General features: G+C 40.5%; 1 protein-coding gene across 20 annotated transcripts in view; it reads right to left on the bottom strand.

Annotated features, from left to right (window-relative positions):
- Positions 1 to 15,451, bottom strand: part of TENM3 (teneurin transmembrane protein 3) — a 1,294,211-nt gene that overhangs the window by 37,011 nt on the left and 1,241,749 nt on the right. For 12 of the 20 annotated variants that reach the window (XM_086703136.1, XM_086703139.1, XM_086703141.1 and 9 more), the window contains 4 exons: positions 15,310 to 15,330; positions 6,506 to 6,738; positions 5,268 to 5,422; positions 3,402 to 4,276 (listed from right to left, as the gene is read on the bottom strand). In XM_086703136.1, the coding sequence (XP_086559262.1) occupies positions 3,402 to 4,276; positions 5,268 to 5,422; positions 6,506 to 6,738; positions 15,310 to 15,330 (1,284 nt within the window). The remainder of the gene's footprint in view (positions 1 to 3,401; positions 4,277 to 5,267; positions 5,423 to 6,505; positions 6,739 to 15,309; positions 15,331 to 15,451) is intronic. The other 8 variants (XM_086703142.1, XM_086703146.1, XM_086703150.1 and 5 more) reach the window with 3 other exon arrangements.

Genomic DNA, 15,451 nt, shown 5'->3' with positions numbered 1-15,451 from the left:
AGGCTAGATAGAAAGCTGGACATGTACGACTGGGAATCTGGGCTAAAAAGTTTAATTTCTCTTTGTGCGATCTTTGTGCAGAAAGATGTCTATAAAGCCTGTATCAACTCTAGGCACTGGTGTCATGAACGTCACAGTAAACAGGTGTTTCTCAACTGGGAATGGTGATTCCTCCCCTCCCGCTGCCCAATCTCCTTGTGGTTTTCATAGAACCCAGTCTGACCGTTGTCAAACCTCCCACATCCCCTCTTTATGAAATTACCAAACATTCTTCTAAGTCTAAATTAGACACAGAGTATTGCGAAAATCTGAAGGGGAATATTATAGATATTCCTGGTATTGTGGGGGTGTGTCAGCTCTCCAATAACAGCAACCACAAAGGAAGTCGGGGCGGGGGATTCAGAGTCCCCTGCTGTCCCCAGCACCTCCACCCAGGCACATGTCCAAATCACAGTGTAATAAGCAGAACCTCTGGTCAAGGCTCTGATGAGCAGGGATCAGGGCTAAGTTTACCTGTCAGGAGCTACACACTTTCGCAGACAGGATGTGCTTGTCAGAACAGAGATCACTATGGGAGGGGCTGCTTGGTAAGGACCCTCCTGTCCCTTATTTCATGCACTTACTTTTGAATGTGTTTTAAAGTTTCTGAAGCTTAGAAGAGATGAGCCCTTGCTCTTTCACAGCCAAAGTATAAAAATGTACAGAAAGAAAAAAAATAAATGATCGCTTGTTATTCTGACATGATGATTCCCAGTTACGTAGGTTAAGTGCCCTATGTTTCTTAGGCAGTTGTTAGTTATGCCTTGGCTGCAGACATCTAGAGAAAAAGTAATAAAAACATGGGTTTTAGAAAGTAGTATTTCTGTTAATTTTATTAGTAAAATTTTTTTTGAAGCATGGGTTTATTAAACTACTGTATTTTTAAATTATACAAAACATACGTGTGTGTATATTTATGTACATATAGATACATGATTATGAGGTTTATATTTGGTAAAATATTTTAATAATGCTTTTCGTATTAGTTGCCCTAGCTTATTTAGATAGGATTTAATAGTTCTACTTTAAATATGATATGTGATGAATTTGTATTAGGGAAGGAATGATTGTGAGGTATTTACGTTAATTACAAACTTTTATTCTTTATTTTTTTGCTTTTATGTTTTTAAAAATGTTTAGTTATTTTTGAGAGGGGGGAGGGGCATAGAGAGAGGGGGACAGAAGATCCCAAGTCGGTTCTCTGCTGACAGCAGCGAGCCCGACGTGGGGCTCGAACCCACAAACCGTGAGATCATGACCTGAGCTGAAGTCAGATGCTTAACGGACTAAGCCACCCAGGTATTCCAAACGTCTGTTCTTTAAAACCATGCTGGCCCCTTATAGTCACGAGATTGGCTTGCCAACTCAACCTCTACTTTAGCTGCTGTGCTGATTCTTAACTAAGTTTGAGGTTCGAAGTTTGCATATCCGTTATTAGAGAAATGTGCCCTCTTTGCGCACGATCCTTTCTTTTAAAAAAAAAGGTGAAAAAATCCCAAATTTGTTTTTACTAATCCAGATCAACTCCGCCAATGGAGCGTATCCCTTTGTCTAATTTTCCAAAGTTGATTAAAATCCATTTGCGGGTCCTAAGTAAACCACACTATCTGTTGTAGGAAGTTCATGTGTCAGCAGTAACCCACACGATGAACTTCTATGCAATGTCAGTTCCCGGGAACAAATAAGGACACACTCAAAAGCGGCCCGCAGAGCAGAGCCTGAGTCCCAGACTGGACTGAAAACTTAATTCTCTATTTTTTTTCTTCCCGGCTTTTAACTAAACTGAAACCCTCCCAATGCCACCATCATTTCCTGAAGGTCTTATAATCAGAGCAGCTCTCCTGCCCAGTCTCATCTGATGGTAGCACTTTGCCTGGACTCTTTTTTGCCTCTTTGGCAATACAGCCCGCTATCGCTTTGAAAATGGTGCAAAGGAAGCGCTTTCCATTAACTTCCAATTTATTCCTTTCCTATTGCGATCCTAAAATGAGCAACAGGAATGCTAAGAACAGAATTTTAATGTAATTCAATTGAAAAGGTTTGTTCCTCTGACAAAATCATGCTGCTGGGTAACATTCATTTTATTAAAAGGGAATCTGTCAAAAAAGAAAAGCAATTCAAGCTACAGGAGAACTCAGCTTTATGGAGAAGATCCATTCCAGAAAAGTTGTACGGAAAATATTTGTATATTGGATCGTTTTCTTTTTCTACTGTCTTGTATTATAATTGTAGAGGTGTGCTCCTACAGAAAATACTTTTGCCTTCTCATATCATTGCAAAAATCACACTAAGGAGCTCAACATTCATCTCAAGGACTATTCTGCATTTGTCAACATGCCATCTAATTTCCCCTTACGGTTTGTGCGACGTTAGTGAAGTGAACAGTAATCGAAAATGATTTTACATCTGCGTTCGCTGCAAAGTACATATCCCATAAAATATACAATGGCTGATTCTCATTTCATTCTGATTGACCTCACAAAATGGGACCGTTCACACAGCACATTGCCTGGACCACTACTCCACATAGTAGCATATGCTGGCAGCCTGAACCTCATACTTTTTCATATGCTTCCGCAGTGATGGCACTTGCTGATTTGCATTTCGTGGGAAGGTCCTTTTAAGTGCAGTTTAAATTTCCAATAACTGTTTACAAAAAGCGAAGGCTTTCTATTTGATAAGAATGACATTTGTAGCACTGACATAAATAGCCAGCTTCATTGTAAATGTTTACAAAAATTTTCTTTAATGCTTATTTATTTTTGAGAGAGAGAGAGAGAGAGAGAGAGAGACAGAGCACGAGCGGGGGAGGGGCGGAGAGAGAGAGGGAGGCACAGAATCCCAAGCAGGCTCCAGGCCTGACTCGGGGCTTGAACCCACGAGTCGTAAGATCACGACCCGAGCCGAAGTCAGACGCTTAACCGACCGAGCCACCCAGGCGTCCCCGTCATTGTAAATGTTTTTCAAGTTCATCGGTGACGGCTCCCAACATAATCAGCTTTATCACCTGGGCAAATGTAGACCCGGAGGGTTTATGCGTAAAACCAAAACTGTAGTATATTTCTCCAAATGTCTGCTGCTAATATACTAGGTGTGTATGAAGCAAAATGTTAACCCTTAAGCAGAGGCATTGACCACGATGTCAATGACATGTAAGCCTCAGAACTTCTCATTGTGTGGGTCCCTCCCAAGGCCCTGAGTCTAATTTTGTATTTTTCAGAGGGGGGGGGGATCCCAAAATTACAGAAGCTCCAGGGCCTCCAAAACTTGGATCCCACCTGCCCTTCAGAATGTAAATTTTTTAGAGTCTATTCACCATGTCACAGCACTTTACAATCAGAGCAGAATGTGGATATACTTACTCAAAAAACGTTGTCCACCCAGTTTCATCACTTTTTGTGGCTAACAGGCCACTGTTGCCATGGTATGTAAACAAAACTAATTCTAGTCCTTGGGCAGTCATGCTTTTCAAACATCCATTGGTTCCTATCGTCAACCATATCACTTGGTTATCTGGAGACACCACCCGAACTGGCATCCGATTCGGGTCCCGTCTAATCCTGAGGGTGTTGCCATTGCTGTCTGTCACAGCAGTAATATCGTTATCGTTGCTGTAGCTAAAATTGTACAGGTAATCACCAGTGACCAAACTTACAGTATACTGGTGGGTGCCATTGATGTCAAAGATATAGAGTTCCTGGTCAGTTGGGGAGGCAACTTCATAAAAGTTCATGGAGTTAAGGAAAGGCTTGTTCTTGGACACGGCCCGGATCCGGATATTCCCCAGGTCCGCGATATACAGGGTGCCATCCGGGGAAGCGGCCAGGGAGGACGGCGCGCTGAGCTTGGCGTCTTTGGCGTAGCCATCTCCACTCTGGTAACAGTCACAGTTGGCGTCGTTTTTGCAGTCACACTCTGAAGGTATTCCCGCCACCAGGGAGATCTCCCCGTCTGTGGTGACCTGCCGGATTCGGTTAATCTTCTTCTCATCGGTTTCAGTAATGTACAGGACCCCACTGTACGACACCGCGATGGCGGTCGCCGATTCCAGAGTTGTCTGAACCGCGTGCTTCCCCACAGAATATTCCACGCCTGGAACTTGGCAGTGCATGGGCCGTCCCGCAGCAATGCGCACTTGGCGATTCTCAGTGATCTGCAGAACTACGTTATTATCCAGGACGTAAATGGAGTTATCCATGGGGTTAATGGCGAGGTCAGTGGGCCATTCCAGACGTACCTTAATGAAAACGAAAAGGTCTGGTTAGTCAGTTACTGCGCGGCAGTTAATTTGCCAGAAGAGTAAATTAGACCATTGAAGGAAATTACCCTTAATTTGATCAACTGTTTCAAAATTGTTTTTTGAAGAGCTACTGTAAAATAAACTTAAAAATCTGGAGTGGAGACAAATGCGGGAAATCGCACGTTAGTGAAAAACGCCGCTTGCTGAAAGATTTGCAAGTCATAGCCAAAGAGCAAATGAACCTCTAAGCAGTGAGTTAACAGGCATCAATGATATATGAACACATATGCTCCTTTAGCAGTAATACCCACCACAGGTCGAGGCTTTCTAGGTTATGAATATGTGAGTGTTTTATTGTGTTTTCAATCAGGCCAACAGTTAAGTTCCTCATGCTAAATAGGAGTCCCTTGGGACTAATCATAGTGGGTTCTCTCTACTACTTAAAGAGCTCATGCAATCAGAAGATTAGAGATTTAAGCTGTTTTGTTCTTTTTGGGGTATCTGCCTGCTGCTGCTCTACTGGTATTTTATTACAAATGCTTTAGCATTTCTTAGTGCTAATTGTTTGTAATCTCACTGAATTCATCAAATGCAGAACTACGGAAGAAAAGAACTTTTTTTTTTAAGTTTATTTATTTATTTTTGAGAGAGAGACAGTGTGAGCAGGGAAGGGGCAGAGAGGGAGAGAGAGAATCCCAAGCAGGCTCCACGCTATCAGCACGGAGCCTGAGGTGGGGCTCGAACTCACGAAACTGTGAGATCATGACCTGAGCAGAAACCAAGAGTTGGATGCTTAACTGACTGAGCCACCCAGGCGCCCCCAAAATAACTTATTAGCTCCTGAGATACACTTCAATGGAACAGCTTTGTTACAACTAACACCACACCTGATATATCCAGTTTAATATGGGGCCGTCACAGTCTACTGACCTAGTAAATCAAGACACTTAGAAGAAAAACACACAATACAGCTTGAGATTTTAACTACCTGGCTGATGTGCATGCTGGTGTCACAAGTTAAGGGTCTGGCTGAAGTCAGATCGTTAGAGCCCAGGAGAGTTGATATGATCCCGTTTTGATCAACTTTTCTGATCATGGTTCCATCAACAAAGTAGATTAATCCGTTCTTATCAATTGCCATTCCTTTTCCAAGAGAAGTTAAGTGTTACCAATTTTCAAACGTGATTTATTTTTAGGCCCATCATTAAATTCAACGTTCAACCCCAGGGATAACATGGGTGATAGGCAGCAGGTAAGACTGCAGATTGTAATTACATTAGGAAAAACCCAACAGAGGCATTTCTGACACAAATCAACATAAAACGTAATAAATAACCCAAATCGGTAAGAATCCCCACTTAGTGTAAGAATCATACAGGCTGTACCTGAGTTTTAACTGTAAAATTATAACATCTGTATACTGTTGTTGACTATCAATGATAGAAGCAGGTCAGATTCTGTTACTCGGAACTTAGAGTAACTATATTCTAACAAAAATAGATCTAAGCCAAGGTTAGCGTTCTGTTGACCTTGTTACAATGAAATTTGCTATTATGAATAATTCAGTACAACAAATGCTTTTTTTCCAGTCCTCGTTCACATAATAGTTGCTAGCTATAATGGAAAAAAAAAAAAAAGTCTTAAACCAAAAAACATTGTAATGAAGGGGATAGTGCATGAGCAAGGAGTCAGTCCCAACTGGTTTAAAAGCTAGAAACCTTTGTCACACAGAATTTTAGCCCTTGTCACCTCTAGAAATTCCTCACAGCAAGCATTTTTTCCCATGGCATAGAAACAAAAGTTTAATAGCTCCAAACCGGGTGAGGACTAATACGGTTGCTTAGTGATGGTTTTTAAAGAGGCCCGGGACTCATTCATGACAAAGAAATTCCAGGACAATGAAAAGAATCTGGACACTTCCTTGAAGTTTAACAGGATGTGACCTGAATAATACGGGCTAGTTGCTTTATTCTTTGAAAAGGTGAAAAAATGGTATGATAAAAAAATGCCAAGAACCCAGTATTTGCTGTAAAATCAACTTAGGATTCTAGCAGTTTCACGCCAAATGGCTTTTAAAAACACTAGATGTGAAACAGCTTTCTAGAACACAGTGGAGGGTAAAATGTTAGACTCAGCATTAAACACAATCAGGCACTAACTGGGTTTTGTATCTTTTTTTTTTTTTTTTTAATAAAAAGAAATCCTCAAATTGATAAATGCCAGTACCTTTGGGACTCATGAGTGTCGCCTCCACAGCCTTCCCTCCATCTCCACATCTGGCTTCATCAAATGGAAGGCACTGCTCCCCCGTCCCTGCAACCACTTCAGCATTTTTAGTCAAATCTTTTGTACCCGTCAGTGACTTTGGGCGATAAATTCTGCGGGTGTTAGTGTCAGAAACATACAGATTTCCTGTGACGGGATCAGTCGCAAGGTAGTATCTATGAGCTGGGTTGCTGCTGTAAAAAAAAGATCACACATAAACATCGCAAGGCAGTTACTCCTAATACACGGGGGTGAGGGGGGGTGGGGGGTGCGTAATGAAAGGCAAAATAAAACAGATCATGGGAAACTGATTATAAACTGAAATCCATTATTAAAGACTGGAAAACGAACAGCATATTTAATAATGACTTCAAAGAATGGCGGAAAAGAATTGGAGGCAAGCTCTAAAAGGATTGCTTTCTTTCTTTGCTGGTGGCTGAGGATTTAATGTACTAAATTTATTAAAACAGGCATCTTGGAAAATAATTCCCTTTAGAAGGCAATACGCTTCTAGCCTAAAACAAAGAAGCAAGTTCTCCAAATCCTTTTGGATCAATGAAAAGCCATTAATAAATTGCTCTTTATTATGAGTGATCGACATAAAGTTTATTCCAGGGGAAGGGTGTCTCTATCAAACCCCGGTGAAGTGTAACATACTACTCATGTCCCTTGCACCTCATCAGAGGGAATTCTCCTGTTTTGCTACAAATCCAAATCACATGAACGCCTGCCCCTGACAAAATGCACCATCAGGTCTGTCTTCGTTGCTCTATCATAATCCAGGAGGGCGATCTGATGCAGTTACAGCGTTTGTCTTGAGCAACAGGGTTACGTACTAAAAGGAGGTCATGCACGTGTACGAGGCTGTCTCAGATGCCGGCCTCATGCAGTGAGCCAGAAGGGTAGTTCTGTCAAGTTTTACTTCAAAAGTTGTAAATTAAGCTGCCTGAAGACCGCTCTGCGAATTTGGTGAGATGTAGGCATTTGTTCACAAAACATACTGCCTCAATGTGACACGTAGAAAGTAGCGCAAATGTAAACTATCCTACGTCCCGTTACCTGTGACAAATGGGAAGACCGACATTACCAAGCAATGGACAAATTAGGACCCCTAGTTGGAATTAAAAAGTTCACTCATCTCCTTATGAACACTCAACATCACATTCTTAGGATTAATGGGATTTTGTACCATGTGCAAATATTGCCTTCTGGAAACAAACATTCCAGTGTTTCGACAAAGATGTTGACAGGCAAGAATCCACTGGATTCTACATTATCTTCACGACAAACTTAGCGTTTCACCAATTTATTCTCATGCTTTCTCTCTCTCTTTTCTTCTGTCCCCGCCCACACTTTTGTACTTGTTTCCATTTGTTTTACATGTGAATATCTAAAAGATGTAGTATAAATCTAACTATATGAAAATATTTGTTCTAAATAATGGTGTAGTGTTCTCACTACATAATGCTCTTCCTTTGAAAGTGGTGAATATGTGTACTTCAGGGCTCCTGTGAGAGAGTCTACTGCTAAAATAGCAAGTTCTCGGTTTCACGAGTGTGTCTTACATCGGGTGCCCATGTGGGCACAGAGCTGGCCACACGTGGCGTCTGTAGAGACCCTCTGGAGCTCTGAAGCCTCTGGCTGTTAAGTGGATTCACATGGAAACACCGAGACTCGCGAAAGCTTGATCACCTCCAGGTTTCGGTCTCCTTTCTACCCTTCCGTATCTTTTGGTGACAAGAGACATATCTGAGCAAGAGGTCTTGAGTGTGTGATAAGTGTGAGAGGGTGACTAGTGAAACAAAGGATTCAGGGAGATACAAGTCACTTGAGACGAAGACGCTTCAGAACCACTGGGCTATGGACCCCTTCCCATGTGAAGTGTCATTGTATCGCTTTTCTAAGTCGATGCCTGAAATGTCAAATGCACAGACATACTGCCTTCCTTAATGTGGTAGTTTATTACTCTGTAATGAAGTGAAAAGTTACATATCAATATCATCTTCAGAGTAATTTTAAGAGATTCTTCCCCCCATGAACAGCCTGATATTGACGGAGCTGGTCTTTTAGATATATGGTTGGTGACTGTAACGTAACGCAATCAAACTGGGTCTATTGTGAAATACCATTGTGGAAAGACTTCTCTTTTCTTTCCTATCTCCTCAATTATATACTGATTAGAACTAGTCACATAGCCAGTTATGAAAACACACACACACAATACACACACACACACACACACACACACACACACACACACACATTTTCCTGTCCGTTGAGTAGCTATGAGCATGACCTCTAGACCAGACTGCCTGGGTCTGGATCCTAGCTTCCTCACTCACTAAATCTCATGACTTTGAGCAAGTTATTTAACTCGTCTGTGCCTCCGATTCCTTATCTGGAAAGGTGATAATAATAATACATATTTCATAGGATGCTGAGAGGGTGACATGAGCTAATACAGATAAAATGCTTAGAACAGTGCCTAGTACGTGATACATATGCAACAAGCATTAGCTGTTCTTAATATCTGCTTCTGTCCTGCCTCCTCTTGGGTTGCAGTGTGTCTTCTGACTTGTAACTCTACACAGTATAGGAGTGCGATGATTATCGTTAGCTATCTAAAGTACGACTAGCTTTCTGGAAAGGTTAAGAAGAAAAACAATGGCTACGTTCAAATTTGTTTCTTTGGTCGTGCTGTTAGGCTAGAACATCCTAAACTATTCAAACAATGCAGACCCTTCTTTAAACATGCACTTTGAATTGTTTCCAGGGTAATGAGGATAAAGGTAAATGAATAATGCAATCCAATGTAAATTCAGTCGGAGTTAAGCATTCATATGAAACACCTTTATAAAGCTGCAAGGTCACTTTTAAGAACATAATATCAAGAAGCCTCTCTTCCTTTTTCATGTACAAAGGGTGGAAAGGTACCATATCCATGAGACCATGCCAGGGTCTTTTTGTCTCAGGGCTGAAGTACTAGAATCAATTGTTCCTCTGAATTTTCAAAGTGAGATGAGTTATGGGAACATTCAGTAATTTTTCAAGTGGAGGGTAATATGCAGAATTATTCATTTAAGTGACATCCTTTATCAGAAGCCTGGGATAGTGGGACTTAATCATGAAGTCCTTTTCACCCTCTTTACAGGTCTTTTCTAAAATACCTGCTGAAAAGGCTATTTGTGGAAAACTCCTTCAAGAGCAACTTCTAGGAGACAGTTTTAAAAATAAAGAATTTTAATTCATTTTTTCAATCCAAAGATGTACAAAAACAACCCAAATCTTGGATCATGATCTCCCTGTCCACTTAACCCACTTATAACTATAAACTGTCCAGACCTATATAAAATGGTTAGTGGAAGGATTCTCCCTTACCCCCTTTATCTCCAATATTCCATGATTAAAAAGCATACTCCCTAAAAGAGGTACCTATTTATAGACACACACATATTTTTGCACAAAAGCCATTATGCTGTTCTATATCTTGCCTTTCTCATTTAATAGCGTACAAGGGAGAATTTTAATACTGAGCCATTTTAACTATATAAATCATGAGTTTACAATAAAGGAGAATAAAAACTTTAGGATCCTGATAAAGAATGATATAAAAAAATTATACAGAGTTTTGATGTGCCTCGTTCTGAGAATAAAACAACGGATTTTTGAGGTGGCCCCTTGAGCTACAGGTCATAAGTTTTCTTGGTGCAAAAATAATGGACATTAAAGTCCTACGCTTTGCCTTTATTGACATCAGCTTTATTCCAGTGGGACAGTAATAAGAGAATGTCCAAAGTGGTGCTTATATTTGGATTTCCTGTTCCACAGCATCTCCTTCTTTGAAGGCACAGAAATTTCTAAATCAAGCAACATATGTCGACGGTTTTTAAAAATGTCTGCCAAATGACAGCTCTAATTTTGCACACAACTCCATTGTCCAGAATAACAAATGTGGAGGAGGAGGATGTGGCCCTGGAGAAGAGAGTTTACTTCTGGAAACATTCCCCACAGAATGGTAGGAAATGGGAACTGGATAAGTTCTTTGCAGCGCAGCTTAGCATGGCAAATTAGAGCTGGTTCTGGGACCCCAGCCCCTTTCAGAGGAAGAGAGGGAGCAGGACCAAAGCACTAAAAGAAAAAGAAAAAGTGAGTTTGGAAACTTTCAGTTGACTGGAGGCAGAGAAGCTCTGAACAAGACATGGGATGGGTCTGGGGTTCAAGGACACCTGACATAAGCAGAGTTTTCTGACAGAATGAGTTAGTACTTGCGCTCCAAATTCCCGAAAAGCCAAAGCCCTGGAGAGGCTGGTGTGCGGGTGCAACTGGGTGGTGAGTTTTTAGGTCAGTAATACGTCTCATGTGGAAACGTAAGGCTACGATGACTGAGTGCGCTTGGCTGCTGGTAGCTGGAGTGCGGGATTTACAAAATGCATGGCTTGGGGCGCCGGGGTGGCTCAGTTGCTTAAGCGGCAGACTTCGGCTCGGGTCATGATCTCACAGTCTATGGGTTCGAGCCCTGTGTCGGGCTCTGTGCTGACAGCTCAGAGCCTGGAGCCTGCTTCACATTCTGTGTGTGTCTCTCTCTACCCCTCCCCCACTCATGCTCTCTGTCTCTGTCTCTCTGCCTCTCTGAAAAAATAAACTGACATTAAAAAACCCCCAAAATGCATGGTTTGAGGGAATCTCTGTTCACCAGGAGAGGTTTAATGGCCTTCTTGTACAACTGATCAAGGTTTTCATTTCAGAAAGTCTGAAAATAACATTACGATTTTCACTAAGAGCAGCAAAATCGAAGTTGAAACTTTTAGTATATTGCACCTTGATGACTCGCGCTGCATTGCCTAGATCACCACAGTCCCTAAGCCGACTTCCCCATGGTCCCATCCCATGGACGCACAGCCTGGATTTGCTTATTCATTTTGTCATAATGCAACTTCTTAGACTAGAGAAATATTTGCAAAGAACAAGCTATAGAACAGAGATCATTAGCACTTTAATCTTTTTATTGGAAATTGTGCCGTAGCCTTTAGGACACAGAAAAGCAAAAATTATACTTATGTAGAACAATAAAATGCCTTTTTTCTGGCAACTAAGACTGTTTAGATGATTGCAAGCAGGGCTTTGGGATGTGGTATTTCTGCGCCTGTTTGATTTTTACATATTAAGGCAAGAAGTGCTGAATCAAGCTTTTATAATTTTGTATCTGAACGTTCATTGAGTCAAGTTCACAGACCTGTGATTGGCACCTTCTTTGATCTTTTAATTGGTAATATAAAATTCACAAAGTTGATTTTTAGTCCTACATGTTTTATTACCTCTTGGCTGGTATTAGTTAACTAATTTAAGTCCCTTTATTTGGGAATTTTAAAGAATTAGAACAGGGATGAGCCAAAATTTACTACCTACAAAAGGAGTTTGTTATCAAACTAATACTATAAACAACACGGGGGGAAATGTTTAGCAGAGCCAAGAGAAGCTTAAATGTTAAGAATTTCAGAAGCTTCCATTTATGTAAAAAATTTAATATGTTGATTGAGTAGTATTTATATCTATTCATTCATTAAAGTCTAGCCAGAGACTTTTACTTGATATAATATCCTGGCAGTATTATTACATTTGGTATGATGGATTACTTTGAATTTTAAAATTAAAAAACCTATGTTTTTTTACATTGATTTTGTTATTCACTATTTTTATTAATTATTTCCTCCATCAGTCCAATTAATGAGTGTGGGAAACATAGTAAGAGGACCAGACGCATGCATTTTTATGCATTAATCGTTAACTGACTACACTGTTCATTTTTGTGTCTTTAGACATAGTTTACAATTTCTTTCCCCTCCTATCATCTGTTCCTAAGCGCTTCATGACTGTTACGTTAGCTGTGAAAGTGGGGATAAGGAGAAAGCCAGCAGGATCCTATCATCTAGGATGAGCAAGATGACATTAGTAGGCAAATAGAAGGAAGTATCTGATAAGAGTTTTAATTTTTTGAGCTGAATAGAGTAGCTTCAGTGAGTCAAAATATCTTGCTTTTGTGAAGCCAATTTTGATTAATTAATTATGAAACAAATGGAATCCCTATTTTTGTCATTTCATCGGTGACTTGGGCTCAAAGGCCTTGGATATTTTCTACATCTTCTTCCTTACCACCCATATACAGTGTATTCATTCTCTGCCTTTCTTTATTTTATGGGTTGATTCCCTTCATTGCTAGCCATACTAATTTAGGTTCCTAGCATCTCATGGTTTTAGGCCACGGCTTTCTAACTGATCCTAAACACTGACATCAGATTCATCTTCCCCAAAGGCCATTTGGAGAATGGCGCCATCTTGTTCAAGATTAGAAAATGGTTTCCCACTGTCTCTGTTGTCCTGTAGGACAGAAGAGTAACTCCTCAGAGCGCTCAAGGCCCTAAGCAATCTGACCCTAACCTGGCTTTCTACCTGTATCTCTCATTATTACCAGCATGGATCCCCTGCTCCACCCAGGTAAATCGGATTCTTCTCAGAACATGTCTTACCCATGCCTTTCATAAACCCCAGTAACATCATTTGTTCTAGATTACTTCTTCATGACTATCTTCCTTTCTTCCTGTTTTTCTGTTTAAACAGACTTCATTTTTAGATGTAGGTCAAATATCAACCTTCCAGAGAACTTTGCCTTACCATACCCGTATCTCCCCGTAATCTCTTCCTCAACAGAACTACCCTCACAGTACAAGCCACGGATATAATGAAGCATCAAAGAATGATACCGAGGATGTCACTTAGGCTGTTACATACATATCCTGTCTCCCCTACTAGACTGTGACTTCTGAGAGTATGGATTTTCTTGTATTACTATTTGTCCAAGTGCCTAGTACACGGTGAGTGATCAGTCAACACCGACTTAGCAAGGATGAATATAGAACCCAGTGTCTTTTACATGCAGGGCCATAAGGGAAATGCAGAAGCTCAAATTTAGCCAGGATAACACACAGAGGAGAAAGGTGAAGGGGGATCATGAGAGAGGGATTACAATGAGTGTCACTGCCAAACACCACGAGTTAGTACGTAATGAGCTCATATTATAAAGTACCGTTAATAATGTAGCTCTCGCCTCTTTTCTTCCAGAGAAAGAGATTATAGCTCTACGTAATTTGTCAAATGACTGTGAAATAAATTTAGCTTTTTATATACCCAGGTACTTATCCCACAGAATCCCAGCCATTTGGACACATCAACACTAGCTCGGTGGTGCCATGGAATGCACACTGTTCAGAGCGGTTCCAATCTCTGCTCCCCATCCCTCAGTTATGTTTCTTAGGGAAGAAGAGTAACCTCCTTGAGCCTCAATGGCCTCATCTGTAATCCTAAAGGACTACTGTGTGGATCTGCAATAAATACATAAAATATCTGGCCCCGTGTCTGGCATGGAATAGAGGCTGGTTTGTTAAAAAGTAGCCCCTTTGGTAGTTTTTTCTGTATCGCCTGCAGCATTTTCACATTTAGTTGGTGTCTTTCCTCTCTCCTCCAGCTACCAAGAAGCCAAGGCCAGAAAAGTTTTGATATTCTGCCGTGGTTTGTAATAGCAGAGATATGCGGGTGCAGCAGTCCGAAGAAATGCAGTGTTAATCTGAGCTTGTGACCGGGCTATTAGCTGATAGCACGCGATCGAAAGGGGATCTTGGGAAAAGGTCCTGGGACCATGCCTGGTCATACTGATATTCAACAGCTACTCATCTTCCAGCAGAACTTTGTTTTTTATTTCCTACTTGTCAGTCTCTACAACACAGTTTAAAGGGATTATGTTGATTTATTCATCTCAAGGATCTCACATGAACTATCACTTCTTTTGCCCTCTGGTACCATTTCATTAGATATTATATTGGCCAAACTGGACGCGGCACGTCCAACATGGCTTGCTTTTTTGTTTTGGCGAGCTTTACTTCAAAATCTATTGTCCTTTTCCTTTGTTGTTGTCCTGGGGAGAGTTTTTCAGTCAACAGTGTCCATGCACAAGCTTTTACCTTCTCTAGCTAAGTGTACATATCAAATAGAATTTGAAAAACATCTGAGCTGATACTCTTCCTTAGCTTTGAAGAAAGTCTTTTCCTTCGTAAGAGTGTCAGTGAAAACATTACTTCTTAAAACTCAAATCTAGTAACTCTCTTAGCTGGGAAAATATAAACTACAACAGTGATGAATTTACCAGAAAGTTAACAAAGCGTAAGCGTTAGGGTTCTCCCGTATGGGTTCCTTCCAAGCCCAGCGAGGGCCCAGGCAACATATGATCTTATGTTTGTAAAACTCTGTCAAAGTAAACTATTTTGAGATTCTTTTTCTTAAACAGAATCCCCCAAATTGAACAAGCTTTGAGCCCAATAAACCGGGATCTGCCCTGATTATTGGTCAACCTAAACTTGCCCGAACGTCTACTGTGCTTTGAATTTTGTTCTGTTCAATATGGCTTAGATTAAGTGAGCTGGTAACTGAAATTGAGAAGTATTTTTCTTACACAGAGATGTGCGTTGTGGTATTTTTTTGTGACAAATTTTACTAACCAATTTGAAAATAGCTTTTCAGATGATATTGCATAATATACTTTACAATATACTGCAGGGTAATGGCTCATTTAAGTAGTTTTAATTCCTTCGATGTTCTGTGATACGGAGTTTCCTCTCTCATGATGAAATATTCTTAGAAAACAATGTCAGAGAGTCACATCAAAGTGCAAAAAGGACATTTGAAAATAGACAGTAACCTTTCAGCAAGATGCTTACCTATGTCTAAAATCTTTATTTCTTGGTGGAAGCAGGTAAAAAAGGTGGGAAAAAAAAGCACAGTTAGAAAAAGTTTCTAAAAGATAATAATGAGTTGCATACTGAGATTTTAATCATTTGTATGGAAAATCCCCAACTTAAG

Source organism: Puma concolor, chromosome B1, assembly GCF_028749965.1.
Source record: "Puma concolor isolate L17-30 chromosome B1, mPumCon1.1.hap2, whole genome shotgun sequence".
NCBI classification, from domain to species: domain Eukaryota; kingdom Metazoa; phylum Chordata; class Mammalia; order Carnivora; family Felidae; genus Puma; species Puma concolor.
This window is presented reverse-complemented; position numbering and strand designations above follow the sequence as displayed.